Here is a 23,500-nt window from a genome sequence, read left to right as displayed (position 1 = left end):
GCTGTGCATGCAATTAGTGGTTGAAATAAAATTACTTTAATTTGATTTCTAAGGAGTACCTCTATTAATTTTGTCACGGAATTAATCTTGTTAGTATGTAAATTAGTCTTGTTTGATGCTTCTTTCGTTTTGTGTACAATCAAAACGGAATAAACATATGTAATACACATCATATATGCGAGGTTTTTCTCCAAAATTAACATTTATATTGCCTAGGTACTCATAAGCTATAGGTACTTATGTTGTACCTATGTATGACGAGTTGAATGTAGGTAGCTATCTAATGTTAGCTCTAGTCTAGTCAAAACTACAATTAGAAAGAATCTTTACAGAAGAATTAACTCAAAATTGACATCAAGCTGCAATAAATGTACCTACCATCCTAAAAGCGACACAGCCGCCTTTGGAACCGGCCCATACAGAACTAGTGTGTCAGAAGTGGGTGCGAAAACACATTGAGTCACCATGACAACGACAGCCGGGGCGTCGATACTGACGCCTCTCCACACACCTACCACATTACGTAACCCTTGGCCAGGCTTCACGTACGATGGACTTCGACAACGCTAAAGCCCAAGCAAGGTCCATCCTAGGTCCTACAAAGGATGCAGAGTTCTTGCAAAGCTTCGTCCGAGTGGGTATCGGCGATGAGGAAGAAGAAACTCCCGTCCAAAAGGCGTCCATCAGCAAGAGAGCGCCGCAGTCCGCGGACAAAGGACGCGAGGACGCTGAAGATTTGAAACAGGCTATCAAAGAGAGGAAGGAGTCGATTAAGCCGAGGAAGAAATGGAAGAGGAAGCCCAAGCGAGAGAGGAGGAGACGAGAGGAAGAGTTGTACACGGACAAGGATCGTGCGGCTGCCGTGGTGATGGGCTCCAAGGATATCAAGCAGTCTTTGAACTTGAAGGACAAGGCGGAGAGGAGCAGCGCTCTGCAGCTACCTGTTGAAGCTGATGCTGGTACATTGCTGGCCCTGGCCAGAGCTGAGATGATGAGGGAACGATACCGCACCGCTGTTCTCTTTGTCAATAAGGTACTTAGGGATATGTGGCTCGTATACAAGTTAAGGGAGACCGACATGTTGTTTGTGATGCATCGTGTCTGTTTCACAGTTTCAAGTTAACAAGTCAGTTAGCTGCTGCTATGCTATATTCTTTGTAAAACTTGGTTAAGTTTTCCTCAATTTCATCTTTAAAGCTGGTTTCTAGGACCTTGAAAAATTCAAATATGTAACATTTTATGATATGTTGTTCCAGGCAATCGAACTCGCCCCTGATGAGAAAGCAGCGTACGTCTCTCGCAGTAAATGCTACCTGCTTCTGGGGGAGCCTCGGTCAGCTCTGATGGACGCCGAGGCAGCCTTGAAGCTGGACCCTAAGGACGCTAAGGCCCTGCTCCGCAAGGCGGAAGCGCTGTACTACTGCGGGGAGTTCGAAATGAGCCTCGTGCACTACCATCGAGGATTGAGGGCTAGACCTGATCTGAATGACTTCAGACTTGGGGTGCAGAAAGCGCAGGTAAATAATTTGGATACCTACTTTTTTTAAGATTTGTGGTACATAATAGCATTTACCATGGGCGTAGCCACACTGGGGCAAGCTGGGGCACTTGCCCCACCCTGGGCTCTGACCTATAAGGTGTCTGATTAAACAATGTTTTTTTTTTACTAACGTAGCGAGCCGATCCAAAAAATAATACATTGAAGGAGATGGAACTGGTAGATGTGATTAAAAATTTCGGAAATGCAATTTTATCCTAGCGTAAAAACCGCGCTCGCTATTTTGCTTGGCCACGTAGGTACCCTACAGTCAACTTCAGGCCAGTGGTAACAGTTTTAGAGGAAAATCGTACTTATTACTATTGAGTTAAGGTGCATGACAGTTACCACTCGTGTCCTGTACAATAGAACGATCGTTTAGCACAGTGGTTCTTAACCGGTGGTCCGCGGACCACTGGAGGTCCCTGGAGGCATTCCAAGTTACCCGCGAAGCTTAGCTGCGCGACGTTGCTATATTTATCTAACTTTATTTTTATCGACTTATCTATGCGAGCGCGGGGGTTTTCGTATGGACGTAAATCGGGTGTGTCGTACCTAGTCCCCCCATTCGTGAAAATGTATGTTTGGGCTACATTTTACGTACTTTTTGGTTTTAAGTCTTAAAAAAGAATTAATATTTCCCTCTCGCTTCGCTCGCGTATTCAGAAACTATATTATTTTTGTATTTGTCAAGAAACAAAAAGTTAAATACGTTTGGGCTAAATTTTACATAATATTTGGTTTAAGTCCGATAAAAATTTCACGCTCGCTTCGCTCGCGTATTCAGAAACTATATGCCCTTGTTTTTGCATTTCTCAAGAAACAAAAGTTAAGTACGTTTGGGCTAAATTTTAGGTAATATTTGCTTTAAGTCCGATAATTTCGCGCGCTGCGCTCGCGTATTCAGAAACGATATGCCCTTATTTTTGCATTTGTCAACAAACAAAAAGTTAAGTACATTTGGGCTACATTTTACGTAATATTTGGTTTAAGTCCGATAAAAATTTCGCGCTCGCTTCGCTCGCGTATTCAGAAACTATATGCCCTTATTTTTGCATTTGTCAACAAACAAAAAGTTAAGTACGTTTGGGCTAAATTTTACGTAATATTTGGTTAAAGTCCGATAAAAATTTCACGCTCGCTTCGCTCACGTATTCAGAATCTATATACCCTTGTTTTTGCATTTGTCAACAAACAAAAAGTTAAGTACGTTTGGGCTAAATTTTACGTAATATGTATTTGGTTTATATTTATATTCGCAAAATAAATAAATTTGAATTTAAGTCCGATAAAAATTTTGCGCTCGCTTCGCTCGCGTATTCAGAAACTATATACCCTTACTTTTGGCTTTTGTCCTGTGTGTGATTGTTTATTTTCTGTACCTGAAATTATAAACTTCTCAAATTAAGAGATTAACGGCTTAAGATACAAAAAATTGGAGGGCCGGCCCTCCCCCGGAGATAAGTTGACTGCTGCCCCACCCTGAGCCCAAAGCTGGCTACGCCCATGGCATTTACTATTCATGTAGTGCAATAAGAGCAAAACTCGAACGCTATTCATTATTGGTTGTGTATAATGATTTGCGTCGCACAACCGTTGCCTAGTTAGCATTAATAAACAAACCTCTGTAGTTTTTTCCCAAAAGATTGGTCTTCCACTGGGTACCTACAGGATTTAAATTAAATAATATTACGTAGTAACTATTATATAATCTGTGATAATATTCCTATTAACGGTGAATCAAAACCTGAATGAAAAACAATCCTATGTAATTATGTTTTTGTTAATTGCAGAGATGTTAATTTTACCATCATTTTGATTTCCAGGAAGCAATAGAAAACACAATCGGATCAGTAAAAGTTGTGAAGAAGGCTGCGAAAAAACGTTCCAAATCCGCCAGACCAGTGCTAGGCCAGTTGAATTCTGACAAGATTTACCTGGAGAACTTGTTGAAGAACCCAGACTTGGCGATAGCAGATAAGAAGAATGATGTCGTTTGCAAACAAGCGGAGGAAGCTATTAGGTTTTTGGAAAACCGCGAAGAGTTTTGGAGGCAGCAACAGACCACTGTGTAACTTTTCTGTGCTTACTGTAGCTGTAGATATTATAATAGGTGTTATTAGTGTTGTTATGTTTCCTTTCGATTTTAGTTATTACATAATATATGTACCTAAGTTTAACATGGCAAACAATATAGAACAAATAATTGTGTTTCAAAAGTAGGCTCCTATAAAATAAATTATGAGAACCACAATATCCTTGTTTAATTTTTTAATTGCTGATTTCCTAGGGTGACATCGCCGTAAAGATACTGAATCATAACATAGTTCGGTTTCAATTACCGTGTATGTATTACATAACATTTTTGTACGCACTTGTATTTAGACACACGTTGAATTACACGCGGGTTTTACAGAAAACATTAAAGAAATATTTTATATTTTCGTGACTAAACCTTCAATTTAAATAGATACTTCGTGTGTACTAAAATACTTAATACAAAGTTTAGTTGTTTTTGTGTTATTCAGGAGTAAAGATGTTGTTTCACAATCCACTTTTGGGTTTATTAATAATCTTTGGCACCCCGGTAAGATGTCCTATAAATTGAAATAATTTAAAAATAAGACCGATCTATCAACTACAAGGATTTAATTGCAGATTTCAGCTAATTTAAACCATGCCCAAACCAAAGCATGCCAGGCCGTGTTTAGCCCAGAAGTAAGTTAACTAAACCATTAATTTTGTTATTTAATTCAATTGAAATTGTAAGACACTAGTTACTTATGTGATTTTGATATTTTTGAGGCAATGAAACAGTCCTGCTGTCCACCTATGGACCAGTTTGTGGAACGGATTAGAAATTGTCAGAAAGAGAGTAGCTCTTCTGTGTTTTCGGTAAGTTATTTTATCTATGTAGGTATCAAAGCAATCTTCATAATTTTATTATATAGTCTCGTGGTGGGCGTAATCTCTCGATCGATTGTCCATTATGTTTTTTGAAGCTTAAGCACCTAAATGTATTTTCGACTGTTCGAGATTTATATATATGGTGCACAGCTGCAACGTTTATTAATGTACCTATATAACGTAAATTCCATTCGATTTTACCGTTCCAGTGCTCAGTATCAAAATGCGTTACCACAATATACGGCATTACAACCAACAATAAAATTGACGAGAAGAAATGCAGGGCTCTTCTGAAACGGCTGACAAAAGAGGACAAAGCCTCGGAGCCTCTGAACAAAATGATCGAGAAGAATTGCTTGAACGGCCAGTACAAGAAGTACGTCACCAGCGATGTTAAGTGTGACACTATGAAGTATCAAGTGTGCGCTTATGTTAATTATTTGCTCGTAAGTGACTTTTTTTTAGCAACGTTAAAAATCATCAAATGACCCCTCCCGCTGTGGGTTAGCAGCGGTGAGGGAGTGTCAGACTCTTACTGACTAAAAACCGTCGTGTTCTGTCGTAGACCTTTTATGTACCAGGGCCGCGGTATCTCTTTCCAACAACCCGCAGCTAAGTGTGCCTTCAATTAATATTTAACTCCTCAGATAGTAGATAACGACTTCTTGAGTATTTATCAACTTGGAAGTATCTACTCTTCTCCTACTATATGAAATCTTGTGTTGTGTCTGAGTACCTCGATTTTATTTCTTTAGATCTTCTTATCTTAAATGAAATTATTTTCCGACAGGGTTGTGTGGAATTCAACAAGACGCCGAGAAGTTGTAAGAAGATAGCTAAAAACGTAAAGACTTGCAAGCCAGTACTTGACCAATACTTGAAAAAAATCAACTCGAAACGATGTAATAGATGTCACCCCTGAGTTGGCGCCCATTTTCTTACAATCTTTTTTTAACATCTTCAGTTTAATGGGTGAAATAAAACGAGATCATATTAAAAGAAATAACATTTTATTTGTTCCGACGGCTTCGATCTGATCGTCCAAGTATGAAACAGTTCATCCACGATTCGACCAAGCATCCTACCACATAAAAATAAAATCGCTCACTCTATAACCCGAACAGACAATAATTCTATGTCACTCGTATTTACAACTATTTACACACATAGTGAATCACATAAAAACTATCTCGAAAATGGGAGATTTATACAGTTGAATGTAACATAATTTCATATCGGCTTACTTTAATTTGACGACAAACTCATGTTTGGTTTTGTTCCGCAACTGGGGCTGCGAGCATCTAACACTAACTTAATTATCTAATAGTCAGTATTCTTGAAAATATATGTCGGCACTGCGAAAGCACTTACAAGCAAGCGAAAGCAAGTCAAGCTTCATATTTTCTGTTCTCTACGAGAATTTAAATTAGCTTATTGAATGTAATACAGCGATTATTAGTGATGAATCATAAATATGTCAAGTTATTTGCTGAAAATCGAAACAACAAATTCTGTGTGGAACATCTAGTTTATTTGAAGACAGAAATCTGTCTGAATCTATTTCTACTAACATGAGTACACATATAACATCGTAAATTCCAAAAATTCTTATTATTTCGTTAAAAATGTTCCACAAAAATAGTATCTGCTACCTCCATAGGTATAGTATATACAGCAATTATTTCATAATTTGTCAAATATTCGAAAAAAGATGACCTATTGTATTTATCTAATGAACGCAAATTATTTTATGTTTTGTAACCTATATTTATTTGAGTTCGAGTTTTGCAATAGCTGACAAAAACAGTCAAAGTAGTCTCATTTCAGGAAAATTGTTGCAACAATCAAACAGACAAAACGCAATGGCATACAACTGTTCAAAATATTTAATAAAACCTATTCATAATACTGTGTACTTAAACCGTTGCAGTTCATATTCGAGTCGCGATCGTGTATCCAGCAAAACTCCACCAGAGATCATAGTACATTATAAATACTTTCTCTTGCATTTACCCCGTGAACAATTATATTAAAATCATGTCTAAGAACGTAGAATCATCTCATTATAATACAGTCTAATGCTAAAGAGGAGTTTCTTAAACCATTACATAGAGCTATCGACTTACAACACTATATTTACATTTTATTTCAGTTGTTTTTACTATGCAGTACATATTTCCGAACCTAAAAAGTTCGTTAATCAAATATATCTAACATCCTAATTCCTTTGCCCTGCAAATTTTCAATTTACAACTGGTATTATCGTCATAAAAATATAGAAATCGTATGCGTGTCATTTAAAATTAATAAACTATGATTGAGAGTGAATTATAATTTATAAATCAAATTGTGATTTCAATGTGGATTGTATCACCAAAACATTGAAGAATGTCTTAAATAAATTTACTGTCATCAATATTGGTGCAAATTGTTTTGCCTAGAAATGCATTGATCAATTAATTAGCAAGTTCATGGTGGGTCAGTCACTTCATTACTAACTAGCACTGCTCACCCGTAGTGTCAATTCGTAGGTACATGTTAAGGCCGCCGTACGGCCTTTGTTCGCTAGTCTATCTCCTCGGGCGGTCGCTTGTAGACGGGCCCAAACTTGGCCATGTATTTCTTGACGAACATCTTGGCTTTTGATCGAACTGAGTCGGTGACTATCAACTCGTCTACAGAGCGACAGTGTTTTAATTCTTTCAGCATTACGAAGTGTGTTAGCTGTGGAAGAGAAAAGTATGTTTTAGTATATATTATACTCAATAACAACAGAGAGTCTAAAGTTTCCCGATTGACTCCACAGTAGGCAGCCAAAAAAATAACTTCAGATTCGCCAAGTTCATTCGATCCGAGGGAACTGTATGCTATATTTTAAAATTGTGTATCCTTTTTTCGTATCAGTAGAACTTACCAATATATTTGCTCTACAATACATTTAATTTACAAGATTATCAAGAGACTAAAATGATAGGTATGTGCTCAATACTAACACCAAATACCAACCTCAAGCCCCAAAGATATAGTAATACATAACAAGAAAATCACTCACCTTCCTAGCCAAATGTTTGAAATCAGCAGTACAGGTGATCCTAGCAGCCGGCGCGTCAGGATGTCGATAGGGATTCAAATGCTGCACCATCACCCTCGCCATGCTGCATCGGAACTGCTCCTTGATCTTCCGAGCCGTTTCCTCAGTAGTCACCACGCTCACTTCAGCAGGTGGAGGGGAGGGGATGATGACCGGGGAGGGGGAAGCTTCCAGCTCTATGGGCTTTTCAACCGGTTTTTCGACGGGTGTTGGAGTAGGTACTACTTCTTCAGTAGACGAGTCTTCTGAATCGGTTTCCGAGTCCACTAGTTCCACCATTTGCTGTGGAATGATAGAAATTGTTAGGTTTCTGTAATTTGTCATTTTTTTTATGTGTTCGCCGCATGCATTTTCTGCTACTAAACTAATTTGAAATAATATGGTCTGTGGATAACGAACAGAAAATAAATAAAATAGAATAATGGCTGATTATAGTGTGCGAAACAAAACCTTTCAATAATTGTGAATTTGAATCGACTAAATAATAATCAGCTAATTGTCATGATGATGTCTTGGGCCTAATATGCACGGCCAAGTGCCATATTATTCTAAACGCCTACAAGTATACCTTATTATTGTCACACTCTGGTTCCTTAGCAATATCTTTCTTCTTTTCGAAATCAATTATCTTCCTCTCGAATTCAATTATCTTCTTCATCTCTTTTTCTTTCTCAATCTCTTTCTCCCTTTCTATTTCCTTATCTTTATCTTTGTCAATTTCTTTTTCTTTATCCATATCCTTTTCGGTTAGCATTAACAATAAAACGACATGTTCATAGCTCCACATTTTAACATACAAGACTACCAGATATTTAGATAATATATGTATCTTTATCTATCTACACATGCAGTGCGGTTAAATTTTGTACACCAATATAGATACGAATTACTCATCTCACAGAAAACTTTCACTTTTATAATGCCTAGTATAAACTAGGACATCAAAGTTCATGATGTTATCTAAAAGTACTCTTCAACAACAACCAAATCCTACTAATATTATAATCGTGAAAATTTGACAAATGTTTGTGTGTGTTTGTTTCCTTTTTTACACAAACTACTGTAGGGATTTTGATGAACTTGGCAGTAACATTAGGTAAAATGTATAGGCTACTTTTTCCCTGCTCAAAAAGTAATTCCCACGAGACGCGGACCGAAGCCAGTAGCAATAAATCTATGTTATGTCACCACAAACATTCAGATTCATAATTATGAAAAATGACTATTTATTGTAGGAGTACTTACCTTCAAATCAATCATGTTGCCTTTAAGCCGTCTCTGCGACTTGTTGGCGGCGAGCAGTCGCACCTTCTGCAGCAGCTTCTCGCGGCGACGACGTAGCTTCTCCTTGGTCTGCTTGTACCTCTTCACTTCTAGTCTACCCGCGAGTTTGTCTTCTTCGGTTCGCGGCTGGAAGTTGAGAAGGGTGATTTATTATATGTTGTTATTATATTTGTATAAGGCGTCGTACCTCGAGTGGTTTTATCACCAGACTTTCAAGTATTTGTATAGGTCAGACAAGTACTAATGTAACTTCTCTTATATCTAGGGTATATGTTTTTCTAATGGCCTTATTACATTTGACTAAATTCAGTCGTCTAAATGATTCAGTCACTAAATTCAGTCAAATGTAATCGCATTTAGGAAGGTATTTTTCATAAAATCATTTAGAAACCTAATTAGACAAACCTAATTAGACGACTGAATTTAGTAAAGTGTAATAAGCCCTTAAGTGTATCTTGGACACCAATGACTAAGTAAAGAAGAAGAAAAACGTCTTGAGTAAACCTGTATGTATATCAATTTCGTTTAACTAGATGAATACTTAGTAAACGAATCATTTATTAGGGTGATAATTTTTATAACTTAATTGCAATACAGTAGGACTTACACTAATAGGTCTTTCTGAGACGAGTCCCGGCCTTCGCTTCCTCGGTTTTATGCTGACCAGCGCGTGGTCAGGTATCAAGCCATTGTGACCGTCTTCTTTTATCACTGTAATCACACACACACATACCATTGTTATTGCTCAATTATGTATAGACGAAGGTCTAGAAATTACTATCCTTCGCCACAAAATGTGATTGCCAAAATAAATAGCAACAAAAGCATTATAACTTTACAGTAACTAAGGGTAAGTCCACTAACAACATAAAAATCGGTTTATTCTAACGAACCCTTGAAACGTGAACGTGAAAATTCGTGGTAAACAGTCGTTTAAAGAAAACTGATGTTTATGTTGTTGGGAAACTTCGGCCTTAAGGGAAAATTCAGATTCATACACAACGGAAATACTAGAATACAATTACATAAAGTATGTATCCCTACCTTCGTAAATGCCGTTGACTCCCTCTACAACCTTGCCCTTCGTCTGCCGTCGCACCAGCGGGCTGTCCAGACCCGATGATGGAGGCTCGTCTTCTTCTTCTGATGAACTCTCTTCTGTAAAACCAAATTGTTATGAGTGTTGTATTATCACAAGATGTAACATTGTTCTTAGGAAAATACTGCTATCTGCATGTTTGTTACGGTTCTTTTATTAAAATAATTTATTTTGTATGAACGACCTATAAAATCGATAGATTTGTCTATGAAGTAAATTCCGATTTACGTTTCAATATTGCTTCGAACGTCGATTTAGTTGAGTTACACTATTGATTTATACAGGAGGTCGGGATTTAATGGCGACATTATTTATAAGATCAATTAATTTTTTCTCCCTATCGAGTACAGAATATCAGACTCTCGCAAATTGAAGAAGCCCTGTTTCTTTTGCGCTATTTTCATTGATAATATTAATAAAAAAAAATTCAAGGCATACCATACCATATTTGTATTTCTTACATCTTGGGCGTTGTTTTACATACCTTGTTCAGCAGGCGGCGGCGGCGGCAGCCACTGCGGCTGTCGCAGCTTGACGTGGTAGTAGTACGTGCGGCCGCGTCCGTCCACCGCGCTGCGCCACAGAGACGGCAGCACTATCTCTTTGGGCGCCTCTGTAGGCGCTGTTTGAGGCTGCAACGAAAAATATAGAAGTGAAAATAGGTATTTCATTGACGAGCATGGACTATTTTTTTTAGTGACTGCAAATTAAGGAATAAATAGTTGGGAATTGTTTTAAATTGACTGAATATGTACTCGGTTTGTAAGCGCAAATATAACTGGAATTCGTTCCCAGCTTCTGTCGCATAATTCAGAAACAGCGCCATAATGTATGGCCTACCAAGCTCAACTAAGCCTTTTCGCACGGAAAGAGAACACAAAAAATGGTTAATTACACAAATTCGTTAGTTTAAACCACTCTTTATTAAATAGGAAATATTCTGCATAGCTGTGGTGCAACTATACATACTGGTTGTTGCTGGTCGTTATTCGGTTGCTGTAGTTGCGGGAAGGGTTGCTGTCCGGGCGGGCCCACCTGCTGACCGAACATGAAGCCGCCCATAGGGAAACCAGGCATGCCCATCATACTGGAAACAAAGTATTTATTTAAGAATATGTAATTTTTATAAAATTATGTTAATGTATCTAGCGGTTTTATATGTTCACTAGCTTTTGCCCGCGACTTCGTTCGCATGGAATAGTTACTTCCGGCATATTTTTGGTTTGACCAATAGATGGCGCTATATGTCTGGAATAAATTTTATTTTTTATTTATATATTTTTTTTGAAATAAAAACTATCCTATGTCCTTTCTCAAGTTCCAAACTATGTCTGTACCAAATTTCACACAAATCGGTTCAGTAGTTTAGGCGTGAAGAAAAGACAGACAGACAGACAGACAGACAGAGTTACTTTCACATTTATAATATTAGTTAGGATTTTCAGTGAAATACGAGAAACGGTTAAGTCATATTATGAGATTGGCCAGTCTAACAGTCTTTTCACACAGGCTGATTTTCCGTCGGTACCCAGGTATACCAAACGCGTACGTCCGGGCGATGTCGGTCGGGTTTACCGTTTGGAAAATCCGGTAATGTGAAAAGGCTGTTAGACAGTAGAGGTAAGTAAATAAATATTCGATTGTATAAACAACATGAACAATTATTTAACAAAAAACAACAATACATATAACGGAAGCAGTACTAACTTGGGCTGCGGCATACAGAATGGCGGACAGAATGGTGCGGTGGAGAAGTCGTGCTGCATCCATTCAGGCGGCATGTCGCCCACCATGCCGCCCACCCCGCACACCATGCCGCCCATGTTGCCCATGTTCGCCATGTTGGGCATGTTTGCCATATTGGGCATGTTGCCCAGCATGTTGGGGGCGCCGGGTACCATGCCGCCGGGGAACATTTGCTGTGGGAAAAGATTCATAAGTACTACACACAGTCAAATCGTCGTTGCTATTGTCTTTAGAAGAAAACAAGTAGAGAGAATGTCCATACGCTGATCTGAGGATATGCTCGGGAACAGCGACCATGGCACGAGTTTGTTGATAACAGTCAGGATTCCAAAAAGTAGCATATATGTATAATATACTATTTTTACCGTCTTGTTTATACGACCAACATGGCTTAGAAAAATAAAGCAGCCTTTCTTTAGTTTGTAAAGACTCCGAAACTATGGAACGAATAAAATCTTTCATTTTTGGGAAGCTAGACCATCCCTGAGTGAGTATGGCCGTATTCGTCTGGGTATGAGAAGTGTCCTCGGGACGCGGTTGTAACCGCAGTGAACAGCTAGTAAATACGGTCGCCCTTGCTCATCCAATGCTCCTCCTTGCTCATCCAATGCTCCTCCTTGCTCATCCAATGCTCCTCCTTGCTCATCTAATGCTCCTCCTTGCTCATCGGCGGCACTGCGGCCAGCACTGGCTCGCTAGAGCACATGGTGTGTATACCTGCTGATAGGCGTCATGCTGCCAGTAGTGCGGCCAGTGCTGCAGCCGCTCGCGCTGGCGCCGCGACTCGTCGGCGGCGGCGGCGGCCTCGGCGAAGGCTCGGCGCCGCTCCTCCTTGCTCATCGGCGGCACTGCGGCCAGCACTGGCTCGCTAGAGCACATGGTGTGTATACCTGCTGATAGGCGTCATGCTGCCAGTAGTGCGGCCAGTGCTGCAGCCGCTCGCGCTGGCGCCGCGACTCGTCGGCGGCGGCGGCGGCCTCGGCGAAGGCTCGGCGCCGCTCCTCCTGCTCATCGGCGGCACTGCGGCCAGCACTGGCTCGCTAGAGCACATGGTGTGTATACCTGCTGATAGGCGTCATGCTGCCAGTAGTGCGGCCAGTGCTGCAGCCGCTCGCGCTGGCGCCGCGACTCGTCGGCGGCGGCGGCGGCCTCGGCGAAGGCTCGGCGCCGCTCCTCCTTGCTCATCGGCGGCACTGCGGCCAGCACTGGCTCGCTAGAGCACATGGTGTGTATACCTGCTGATAGGCGTCATGCTGCCAGTAGTGCGGCCAGTGCTGCAGCCGCTCGCGCTGGCGCCGCGACTCGTCGGCGGCGGCGGCGGCCTCGGCGAAGGCTCGGCGCCGCTCCTCCTTGCTCATCGGCGGCACTGCGGCCAGCACTGGCTCGCTAGAGCACATGGTGTGTATACCTGCTGATAGGCGTCATGCTGCCAGTAGTGCGGCCAGTGCTGCAGCCGCTCGCGCTGGCGCCGCGACTCGTCGGCGGCGGCGGCGGCCTCGGCGAAGGCTCGGCGCCGCTCCTCCTTGCTCATCGGCGGCACTGCGGCCAGCACTCGCTCGCTTAACCTGCATATTGTACATGGGGTTAGTAATGTAAGATAGGTAAAAATTCTGTACTATAGTCAAGCTCGTTTGTGCCTGTAATGCCATGTGCATGGACCTATGCCAACGTCACTAGCAACTATCGCAACGTCCCCGCGTTGCGCATGCATACGACACTAGCGCGTGAGTATCGCCGCACGGTATTTATATGACGCCACATCGCGCGCTCGTCTGCTATTGTTATTGGTCGATTGAATATTTTACTACTGTCTATGTGTTACGAAAAATAGAGAATATAATAAGCAATTTTAAATACAAAATTAATCAATCTGAATTCGATTTTTTTTAAGTATATGTCATACTACCATATATCTATCTACCATGTATGTCAAATAAAAAAATAAACAGATACTATAAGATGTATTATTTGCGTTTCTTACCTTATACTTCTCCTACCACCTTCTGGACTGCTTCTTCTTTTCCTCCTATCCCTATCATCTCTATCTCTTTCCCTGTCGCGATCTCGATCCCGTTCCCTGTACCTGTCTCTATCCCTTTCCCCGCGGTCTCTATCCGACCTATCCCGGTCACTTCTGTCTCTATCCCGGTCGCGCTCCCTCTCTCTCTCCCTCTCCTTCTCCCGTTCTCTCTCGCGTTCTTCCCTTCGGTCTCGTTCTCGTTCCTCTCTGCGGTCACGTTCTCTGTCGCGGGACCCACTAGAGTCGGCGGCTCGTCTCTCAACGTTAGCTTGTCTTTCATGTTCTTTCATCTGCTGTATTCGCTCTTTCTTCGGTATTTTGAACACTTCCTGTAACACAAGAATTTGTTTGACTATTCGTTCACTTCTATTGAGGTATTGGGTAAAATAAAAATGTAACATAACTTACTTTTAGACTGGACCATCGTTCTAACAGTTGATTAGATAAGTCCTTAATTTTCTCTAATATGCTAGCGTTGTCTTTTGCTTTTTCTGGACTTGACAGGTTCTCTTGGCTGCCTCTGTTAGGTAGTTCTATCGGCAAACCTAAGGAAAATTGACAGAAATTGTTTTGTTAGTAATACATTACATACAATGTATTATGTACAGTTTTAATATTCAATTCATGTACAGAATATTTCAGACCTACACACTCAGGTATATAAAGCGTTTAGGACAGATTTCCCATCCGAAAAAGAAGTTGTAGATATACCAAAAAATGCCCAAATTTTTCAAATAGCAGTTTTAAACCATTAAAAATATATATTAATTATATTACCAGTAGCCTCATCAATGAACACGTTCTCCTGTGCCGGCTGCGGCGCGTCGGCCGCGCTCAGCCACCGCTCCACGATCGTGAAGAACCGACTCTCTTGTACCATGGTCTTGTTGGGGATGGGCAGCCGATCTACTGTCTGTAGCATTTCTAGCCTGGGGAAGTTAAAAAAAGAAGTTTAGAACATGCTTTAGTGTCAATTAACGTTTTCCAAGTAAAACCTCCATGATGTGCTGAGTCCTTATATCCTATCAAGACTTGTGTGGCTCTGAAATTTTATGAAGTAAACTTTTCTAAGCCTAGAAACCAAAATTATTCGGTTCTTCAAATTTTAAAATTGGCGTTATCATCTAAAGGAGACGAAAGTCACTCAACCTCTCAGATTGGAGAACACAGAAGTTCAGCGATGTGAGAATTCTCTTACAAAAATTAAGAATTCTTACAACTCTTGACACAAGGGGGACCAATATTATGGTATACATAAAGTTCTCTTATTATTTCTATACTGATACTTGTTATATACTGAACTTACTTGAAATCAAGAGGGGCATCGCTACACCACGGAGCCAGCAGCCTCAACCCCCTATAGTCTAGGAACAGCCTCCTACAAGGCAGGTCAGCATCACGCAGTAGTCGCAGTAACGCGGTCTGAGCGCGGCGGCTCTTGGCGCGGACGACGGTACGGGAGAGGCGGAGTGTGTGGCTTTGATTCTTGACTCCTGTGCGGCCGAGAGCTTCTAGGTCTTCCTCGATCTGTGGGAAGGGAAGATAAGATTCTATTATTTATACAAGAATATGCCTCGAGTCTGATAAATATACCTAATATTATATAACTGGTATTTTGATACGCAATAATTAGGTCTGTGAATTTAGCATTTAGAACTTTAAAATTCAGATCTCAACAACAGAAATGCTATAATAGACTAAGGTAATTTTCAAAGATAAAATATCTGAAAAATCATTAAGGTTTGTGTCTATTTATCCACTTTCGTATAGATAATATTTGACAAAACAAACACTCCAAAGTCTAAGCAACCAACACTTTTTTTAGTAGTTTGTATATAGTTAATAGGTATAATAATGAATAGTAAATTAAATCTGACTCAATAAACCCAGCACTAAAACTCACATCAGCATCCTGCACCAAGTCAGGCGCCTTAGGCTTGTAGGTGCGGTCCTTCTTAGGCCGCCGCACGCGCGGCCGCGGCTGCTCCGTGGGCGTCGCCAGAGACTCTTCTGAAGACTCCGTTGTACCCGACTTCGAAGTCGATACGTCTTCTTCCTCCTGAGGGTAAAGAATGGTGTTATTTTAGAGTTATAGAAGTAAAGTTTGATTAGAAAAAAAATAAGGTTTTGTTGCTAAATAGTAAAGAGTGAGAAGAACAGAAATGAAAAAGATAATACTAAGTAAGATAAAAATTATATGCCAGCTATGGTTCACTACATTTGAATTGCTAAATAATAAAATTTGAGAAGAACAGAATTGAATAAAAAAAGCGTTACAAAATAAGATAAAAAATCTATGCTGGTTATGGTTCTCTATTTCACTACATTACTCTACATTTAAACTTTAGAAAAACAGAAAAGATGAAATGAGTTCCTAAAGTACTAAATTTAATTAAATGAAAATTATGGTACACTACATACGACACATCATGGCGAGTTTGAACTAAGCTCGTTAGCTGTGCTTTAAAAATTTTACCATTTTGATTCTATACTAGGTACTGCGCAACTAAATAATAAGTTCTAGTATCGCCAAGATATGCCATTATTTTCCAAAACCCAAACTAAAATTAAAGAAATGGAAATGAAAGTTTCGAGTAATGAAGATAAAAATATCAAAAAATCCAAACTTTTATTCAAATCCGAATCCGTGAATCTCGCAAACAAAAAAAATAAAATGAAGAACTTATATACCGTTATCTCTCGTACCTCGTCATCTTCATCATCAGAGTCGGGCTCGCCTCCGATCCAACCGCGGCAGTTGTCGGCGCCGCAGTAGCAACGCTGCGCCACCTTTCTGCACGCAAACAAATCTCTTTTACCCAACTGTCACCACTGGAACCGATAAGGCCGTATTGTCAGAACAGTAAGGAGGTTTTACGACTTTTATGGAACCCAAAGAATAATATAATAAGTCGGGCACCCAAAGAATATGCTTTAGCTTCCTAATAGATATTTTTTTTTGTGATTCATAAACAGATTTTTACCAATATTTCTAAGGTTCCTAATTTTTGCTCTCAATTGCAAATTCAAAATCAAAACAAAAGATTCAATAACATCACGTTTTATGAATCAATTCTTTGGCCGCATGCATAAACCGAAATTAAAGTCAAGGGCGTGCATGGCAGGCAAGACGGAATATTTACATATTATATATTCGAAGGTCACTACAAGTCTGTCAGTCGATCAGGTAGCACTGTAATGTTGAACAAATTTTGTAAAATGAGGTTTGTATAACTAGTCCATGGGTAGATTGACAAGAGGTTGTGTGTCACGTAAAGAATAGGGAATTAGTTAGAGACCTATTTATGTATTTTCATGGAAAATACAACCATATATTTTGGGTAAATAGGGAGCTGGAGATACCTAATCAGTTAGGATGATTAAAAAGGCACATTTAACTGTAAACAGGCTACATATACATGTCTGGATAACAAACAAGACATGTAAGACGATCACAGACCTGAGGTAATGTGTCAAAAAAACTGGTTGTAGATAACCAATGAAAAACATTACACTTACCCAAACCGCTGGAACTGATAATCAAACGTCAGCTCTTCACCAGCCACAATATCCCTCTTGCTGAAGAACCCTATCCTCAATTCTCCATTGACGGTCCACTTCTGAGTTTCAGCATTAGGGTCACAGGAGTGGTTGATGAACCGGGATATGTTCCCTTTCAGGGTCGCATCAATGACCGTGTCTCCTTTGAGGGACATGAAGTAGTGGTGAAGATTGTTCTCGTCGGAGTACGCTTGTGCTCGCTTGTAGAACTGCTCATAGTCCAGCACTTCGCCCACATATTCTAGTAGGAACTCGCCCCTGGAAGATTATTTTTTGGTTATATGGACGAAAGTAACATCGAAATAAAATGTGTTTTATTGCATAATTGAAGACGTGTACATAAGTAAATAACGAGGAAGCATTTATGTTATGTTTGCAAATATTTTCATGTATAACCCATATCCTAAATGGCCAATGGCCGATTTCTGGGCTCCTTTGTTCGCGATTCATCTATTCACAATCCCCTTAATGTGAACGGACAAACTTCTAACAAAAGCACTTAGATCCCCCTAGGTAATACAATGTATTGTATTATCATGTATTGAGTACATCATCATGAGATGTGAAGAAAATGTAGAAAATGCTAAATACTATTGCCAAAGCATGACTATTATTTTTGGGCCCTAATCACAATTTTATTTGGCATAAAATTATTCTCATAAATTTATTCTCTCAGATCTTGGAACTGTAATGAATAAAACATTTTACTGCAATATTGTGTTTTATAATGTTTTGCTAATTTTTACACAGTCTAATTATAAGTACTTACATACTTTGTATATGTGTAGTAAACATACACATACATTGTAAGTACTGAAACTCAATACATCATTAAACATGAAACCATTGTTTGCTTTATTTATTTCATATTCAGACATAATTTGTAACTTCCATGTTTAAATTGTTTGCAAAATTATTATCTCTACTTTGATATCATATTGAAATTCGCAAGGCATTGTGTATGAGCTGCTTTAACATTATATCTACTAACTAAATGCTGTGTAAAATTATTTTAAATATTTTAATTAACAAATTATTGTCATTTTAGTTTAGAACCTAAAATACTATAGTTCATTTATTACAGATACGCATTATATATAAATAAGCATGAATAATCGAAATATTAACCTAACCATACTATATTTCCATATTTCAGTTTAGACTTTACATAGCTGTACACAAATTGCGTCACAATGTATTTCGCAAATGCATTGGCTATCATCTTTATATTATCTATGTAATACTTACGTTGGGATGTCCACAATAGCCTCCACGCCACAGCCCTTCTTGTCAGCATAGAAAACCTTCAGAGGGGCATTCTCTTTAGACTGGAACCTTCTATTAGTACAGCGGTCTCCAACAGGACACCGAGAATTACTGGAAAAAGATCAATTATCAACTTAAACCACCTTTTAGAATTTAAACAACTTGTGGCAGTTTTCAAAACATAGAGATAAGATTCAATCAAAACCATATGACAAAGTATCAGGGATTGGTAGAACAAGCTTCACCAATAATTTTGAAAATAAATTACCATTCAATCATAAGCAGCCTGTTGAGACAGTCCTCTCCACAAGCCAGCTCCCCGCGCTCCAATTCTTCTTTGGTCATAAAACAGTCACAAGTCATTTTCTTTGTCTCCTTGCTAATCATTCTCTCACACAAATACTCATTTTCATCCAAATGTTGGTACTGGTTCATCCTCTCTTCAATGATCCTGTCATAATCCTCTTTGCTCAGGGGAGGTGCACTAGGTTCCTCATCAGGGAGGCTTGGGCTCTCTGCTACAGGAGGTAGACGCTGCTGGGGCAAACTTGGGCTGGCCAATGGTGAGTTTGCCGGTGAGCTAGCACCCATCTCCAACTCACTGGACCTACGCCAGCGAGACTTCACCTTCACAGGCATCTCAGAAGGTACAGGAAACGAAGGAGAATTAGGTTGGGTATTTGGTAGTGATTCACTAGTTTTCTCCTGACTATCAGATCCAATTTCCTCAAGTTTCATTTTCGCCTGAGTGATTAAAGCCTTCTTTAAAGGTGTTTTCACTAACCCATAGCCCTTGGTCTTCTGTTTCATATTACTAATTGTCTTAATTCTACTGGATCTCCTGACACCAGTGGGTGATGACTCTGCTGAATCATTTGAGTTGTTTTGGTTTTGTTCAGTAACTCTGGATGAGTTGCTGTCATCTGACAGAGTAGAGCTAGGTGTTAGACTGGGATCTGGTCTAGTTAAGCCTTCAATCAAGTTTTCTTTAAATGGTATATCGGGAGTGAGACAAGGTGGGGTTCTAAGTTCAACTCCTTCTGAACAATCCATAGGAGGATCAGTCTCAACTGCAAGGTTCAGCTTTTCAAAATTGATCTGGAACTCACTGTTATCACAATTTTCCTTAATCTCCTCATTATCTGCTGTTTCAGATACATGTTCACTTGGACTATCTATTTTAATGTTGTAATATAGCTCAGGATGATCATCTTCCACTATCTGAACAATGGTGATGACTTCATCATCATCACCAGTGAATTCTATCTGTTCTCCCTCCATTGGAATGTCTTCAGCTGGTATTTCTTCTGGTTTCTCTTCAGGGATGGAAGAATCATCAATTATTTGACAATCATCCTTATCTACTACAACCTGTTCAGTAGCACTGAGCTTTGAATCACTTTCAGTTAAATCAATAGTATTTACCTCTTCAGGTTTCTCAGTCTCTTCCTCCTTTTCTATTGGGATTGATGATGGCATTTCACACTGAGGTGTTGGTTCACATTGAGATGATGGTTCACATTGAGATGTTGGTTCACATTGAGATGATGGTTCACACGGAGCAGGTACAGGTGATATGTCTCTAGAATTGCTCTGTGTAACTGTTGTACTATTCACAGGGCTGAAGTTTGCACCGCTGTTGGTATCAGACTGTGTATCTATTGCAGCATTCGAATCTGACTCGGAGCTGGCACAAGGATCAACCACCCTAATTTCTACACTACTATTTGTTTCACTGTCGCTACCAATATCATATTTTCTAGTAAATGTCTCATCACTATTAAATAGACAGCGATATTTACCGAATTTCTTATGCAAAGCTACGATTGGTACTTGACAAGGTGTAGTTAAAGAATTTTCAGATTTATCTGATGTCTCAGACGTTTGTGGGTCTGGTGCAGGAGTTGCATCGGTAGGAGCTGTCTCCGTGCCCTGTTGAGCGGGTTCGGAAGCAGTCGGCTCGAGCTCGACAGACGCAGAGGCTTCTCCGTCGGCGGACGACGCAGCTTCAGCCTGCTGCTTGGCGCGTCGGGTCGTACGACGCGTTGCCGCGGTTTTTGGTGCTGCCTTTTTCCTTTTTGCCATTGTGCTATGTTAATGCGGCAGCATACAACCTAAAAATGTCAATTTTCACAATTCATATCTAAGAACACGGTTGGGCATTGTGACCTCTTTCGATCGTTGTTGTTTCTCATTACTGTCAATGCCACATGGTTATAATTAAAAAAATAAAAGACTTATTTCTCCATTATGACTTTAGCAACAATAACTATTACTTTATTTCCATACTAGAGGCTCTGTTTTGGCCAGCAATGAATTCGTGCAATGAAGCCACCGGTTGTGGTGTTGATGGTATAGCAAAAACATTTCATGATACAATCTGACTACATACCATTACTTTTTGGATCTAACAGTATTTCTTGGGTTTACTGAAATACTACAAACCAAACAAAAGTGTTATACTCTCTCACAATTTAAATGAAACATTATTATGAAGCAAATTTCATTTTTCTCTCATTTTAGTTCATTGCTTTTTTTTGTTGAGGACCCGCACTATAGACAAGATAGAAGATTGGCAAAACCGATGCAGACTAAAAATAAAAAATACTGCAATAATGCATTCTAAGTGCAACTGAGCTGCCTGGAAATTAATAGACTGTAAATGTGGACAAAATAATTCAACATTCTTTGTTGCTAAAAATATATAGAGATATGTATGGCCTAAGTTAAGTGCCTCAGTTTAGTTTTGCATGTTATGGAGTGATGGCACTTGGCACTTCAAAGTTCTCCTTCTATCTGATTTTCATGAGAATAACATAAATTATTAAACTTTTCGGATTTCCCCTCATATTACTGAAGTCTGTGAGGATAATTTGTGAAGTTTTAGAAAGTGGCTAACCCAGAAGTAAATAACGGTGCTTGATTTTTATTAGCCGGTATTTTTTCTGTATTTTGGAACGCGACCTAATGACGTTTCAAGATTTTTCAACCCACGTCAAAATTTTGGCATACAAATGTCAAATTTTACCGAAGCAAAGCAAGCCGAGGGAAGAAAGCGTTAATTTATTGAAAAACACTAAAGTTGCTAAGTATTGTAATTACGTATAAAATATTTCAAAGTCTTATAACATGACTGAAACTCCAGAGGTAATTTTGTTTTGTACTTCATTTATATTAATCGTATTTAAAAAAATCTTTTCGAAGACACGTCACGTTTACTTTTCAACTTATGTTTAGTAATAAAATGTTATTTCCGCATATTAATACAATTTCCATGATATTATTACACAATTATCTAAGAAACCACTTTAGTATGGTATTTGATGAGTGAATTTTGATTTCAGACTGTGAAAATCAATAAGTGGGATGGAGCTGCTGCTAAAAATGCTATTGATGATGCCATTAGAGAGGTAAATTGTTATTTAATAAAGTTTAATTATAAATTGAGATATTTTTAATGTTTTGTTGTGTATAAATATGTCAATTTATTGTTTATAACCTTAAACCTCGCTATGTTTATTACAGGTACTGACTGGTGATCTGAAATGTAAAGAAAGTTTCGCCCTCATTGATGGACGTCTCTTCCTCTGCGCGCTGGCTGTTGGTGTAGCTCTCTATGCTCTTCTCTGGGATTATCTGTACCCATTCCCACAGTCAAGGTAGGCATTAACTTTACTTTTAAAATGTTCTCCCTGGTGAGAAATATTATTAGGATCTTAAAAGATTGCTGTACAATCCCATAATTGTTTATGAAAAAAATATTATAACATCCCAGTCACAGAAAAGCCTTATTCTTTCATTTTTAAACTTCAACACTATATTTTGAATTAATGTAAAAACTAGCTGTACATCTACTTAATTGTATCATGCATTCATTATTTACAAAGCAAAAATAAATTCTTAATTTGAAATTCTATTTCTTGCAGACTGGTCCTCATAATCTGTGTGTCCTCATACTTCATTCTGATGGGTATCCTCACACTGTACACCACATTCAAAGAGAAGGGAGTCTTTGTGGTGGCCAAGGAAAAGAATGGAAACAACAACAGGGTCTGGGAAGCAAGCTCTTATGTTAAGAAGTAAGTTCATTCAATATTACAGAACAATACTACAACTTATTGAATATAAGTAACTATTTAATATTTTGTAAAACATCTCACAAAAATGTGTAATTTCATTTTTAATATCCTTATAATAATATATTGCTTGCAACATCATTACTTTTCATTAGGCACTTTGACACCTTAGCTTTGTAGCATGAATTCTAGTCACATATTTGTAAACTTCAATAATCTTCACAATTAAATATTGATTCTTATACAATTCAACATGTTCGTCCACAGGCATGATGACAAATACAACCTAGTCCTGGTTATGCGTGATGCCCACGGCAAGTCCCGCGAGGCCTCCATCACAAAGTCTTTCGCCAACTTCATTGACACCAACGGCACCATTGTCCAAACCCTGGTCATCAATGAGATCACCAAGCTTTACAACTCCCTCACTTCTGAAAAGAAAGAAAAGTGATTACTCTGTCTCTCGCACAAATATGTTAAGGTCTGACATTATTGTAATATTATTATTACGTCTAATAAACTAAATGTCCTATGTATTGGTTGATGTTTTTATTTGTTTGGTTTCTCCTCAGGGTTGAAAATGTCTGATCTGGCTGATATTGTTATTTCAGGATGACCCTTGATGTTATCAGGTATGTTTGTGTTCTCAAGTAGTGTTGTAACTTGCAACCATAGAACATATAGTCGTTCTTCATAACGTAGATGTGTAGCTAGAAGTAGAGTAATTGACTGGAATTAGTATTAGTTTCGTTCAATAGATGGAGCTGTACTGAATATTATGCTTGGAAAATAGAGATAAATTGAAAAAATATGTTTGCTATTAGTATTAATGTAAGTCAGAATAAAATCACAGTCGGACAGTAAATACATTCTTAGGACACTTAATTATTTCTTATATAAAAGAAACGCTCAA

At 39.0% G+C, this 23,500-nt stretch overlaps 4 protein-coding genes across 4 annotated transcripts; 3 read left to right on the top strand and 1 right to left on the bottom strand.

Annotated features, from left to right (window-relative positions):
* Positions 1 to 413: 413 nt before the first annotated feature.
* On the top strand, positions 414 to 3,662 carry LOC110373156 (outer dynein arm-docking complex subunit 4-like). The gene is given in 4 exon segments (XM_049835849.2): positions 414 to 519; positions 521 to 1,033; positions 1,257 to 1,517; positions 3,364 to 3,662. Coding segments are annotated over 4 exon segments (1,077 nt in total). The 5' UTR covers positions 414 to 465; the 3' UTR covers positions 3,613 to 3,662.
* Positions 3,663 to 4,036: 374 nt separating this feature from the next.
* Positions 4,037 to 5,425, top strand: LOC110373083 (uncharacterized). Its single transcript, XM_021330214.3, has 5 exons — positions 4,037 to 4,124; positions 4,196 to 4,255; positions 4,343 to 4,432; positions 4,654 to 4,890; positions 5,235 to 5,425. Exons 1-5 carry the CDS (start codon positions 4,074 to 4,076, stop codon positions 5,364 to 5,366), a joined length of 570 nt encoding a protein of 189 aa, XP_021185889.3. The 5' UTR covers positions 4,037 to 4,073; the 3' UTR covers positions 5,367 to 5,425.
* Positions 5,426 to 5,435: 10 nt separating this feature from the next.
* Positions 5,436 to 21,102, bottom strand: LOC110373157 (uncharacterized). The gene is made up of 22 exons (XM_064035073.1): positions 20,904 to 21,102; positions 18,780 to 20,625; positions 18,494 to 18,622; positions 17,204 to 17,503; positions 16,391 to 16,478; positions 15,588 to 15,743; positions 14,991 to 15,211; positions 14,462 to 14,613; positions 14,093 to 14,229; positions 13,646 to 14,013; positions 13,023 to 13,229; positions 12,727 to 12,877; positions 12,382 to 12,564; positions 11,626 to 11,837; positions 10,888 to 11,005; positions 10,403 to 10,550; positions 9,864 to 9,977; positions 9,427 to 9,530; positions 8,781 to 8,945; positions 8,104 to 8,274; positions 7,497 to 7,817; positions 5,436 to 7,168 (listed from the first exon to the last, which is right to left on the bottom strand). Exons 2-22 carry the CDS (start codon positions 20,594 to 20,596, stop codon positions 7,010 to 7,012), a joined length of 5,421 nt encoding a protein of 1,806 aa, XP_063891143.1. The 5' UTR covers positions 20,597 to 20,625; positions 20,904 to 21,102; the 3' UTR covers positions 5,436 to 7,009.
* Positions 21,103 to 21,500: 398 nt separating this feature from the next.
* Positions 21,501 to 23,123, top strand: LOC110373056 (signal peptidase complex subunit 2). Its single transcript, XM_021330157.3, has 5 exons — positions 21,501 to 21,658; positions 21,856 to 21,921; positions 22,037 to 22,170; positions 22,438 to 22,590; positions 22,855 to 23,123. The coding sequence occupies exons 1-5, from the start codon at positions 21,641 to 21,643 to the stop codon at positions 23,036 to 23,038; spliced, it is 555 nt and encodes a 184-aa protein (XP_021185832.1). The 5' UTR covers positions 21,501 to 21,640; the 3' UTR covers positions 23,039 to 23,123.
* The last annotated feature ends 377 nt before the right edge of the window (positions 23,124 to 23,500 follow it).

The sequence above is a fragment of the Helicoverpa armigera genome, chromosome 6 (assembly GCF_030705265.1).
Source record: "Helicoverpa armigera isolate CAAS_96S chromosome 6, ASM3070526v1, whole genome shotgun sequence".
Lineage (NCBI taxonomy): Eukaryota > Metazoa > Arthropoda > Insecta > Lepidoptera > Noctuidae > Helicoverpa > Helicoverpa armigera.
The sequence above is the reverse complement of the archived record's forward strand: the minus strand, read 5'-3'. Positions and strand labels throughout refer to the sequence as shown.

Bases quoted from the DNA above. Each gene is read 5' to 3' on its own strand.
- LOC110373083 (XM_021330214.3), top strand. From the start codon at position 4,074: ATGTTGTTTCACAATCCACTTTTGGGTTTATTAATAATCTTTGGCACC. The intron at 4,256-4,342 runs GTAAGTTAACTA...GATATTTTTGAG, and splicing joins AGGCCGTGTTTAGCCCAGAA to GCAATGAAACAGTCCTGCTG. The intron at 4,891-5,234 runs GTAAGTGACTTT...ATTTTCCGACAG, and splicing joins CTTATGTTAATTATTTGCTC to GGTTGTGTGGAATTCAACAA.
- LOC110373157 (XM_064035073.1), bottom strand. From the start codon at position 20,596: ATGGCAAAAAGGAAAAAGGCAGCACCAAAAACCGCGGCAACGCGTCGT. The intron at 14,230-14,461 runs GTAATATAATTA...AATTTTCCTTAG, and splicing joins GTTCATTGATGAGGCTACTG to GTTTGCCGATAGAACTACCT. The intron at 12,565-12,726 runs GTATACACACCA...GCAGCATGACGC, and splicing joins AGCATGACGCCTATCAGCAG to CTATCAGCAGGTATACACAC.
- LOC110373056 (XM_021330157.3), top strand. The intron at 22,171-22,437 runs GTAGGCATTAAC...TATTTCTTGCAG, and splicing joins TACCCATTCCCACAGTCAAG to ACTGGTCCTCATAATCTGTG. The intron at 22,591-22,854 runs GTAAGTTCATTC...GTTCGTCCACAG, and splicing joins GCAAGCTCTTATGTTAAGAA to GCATGATGACAAATACAACC.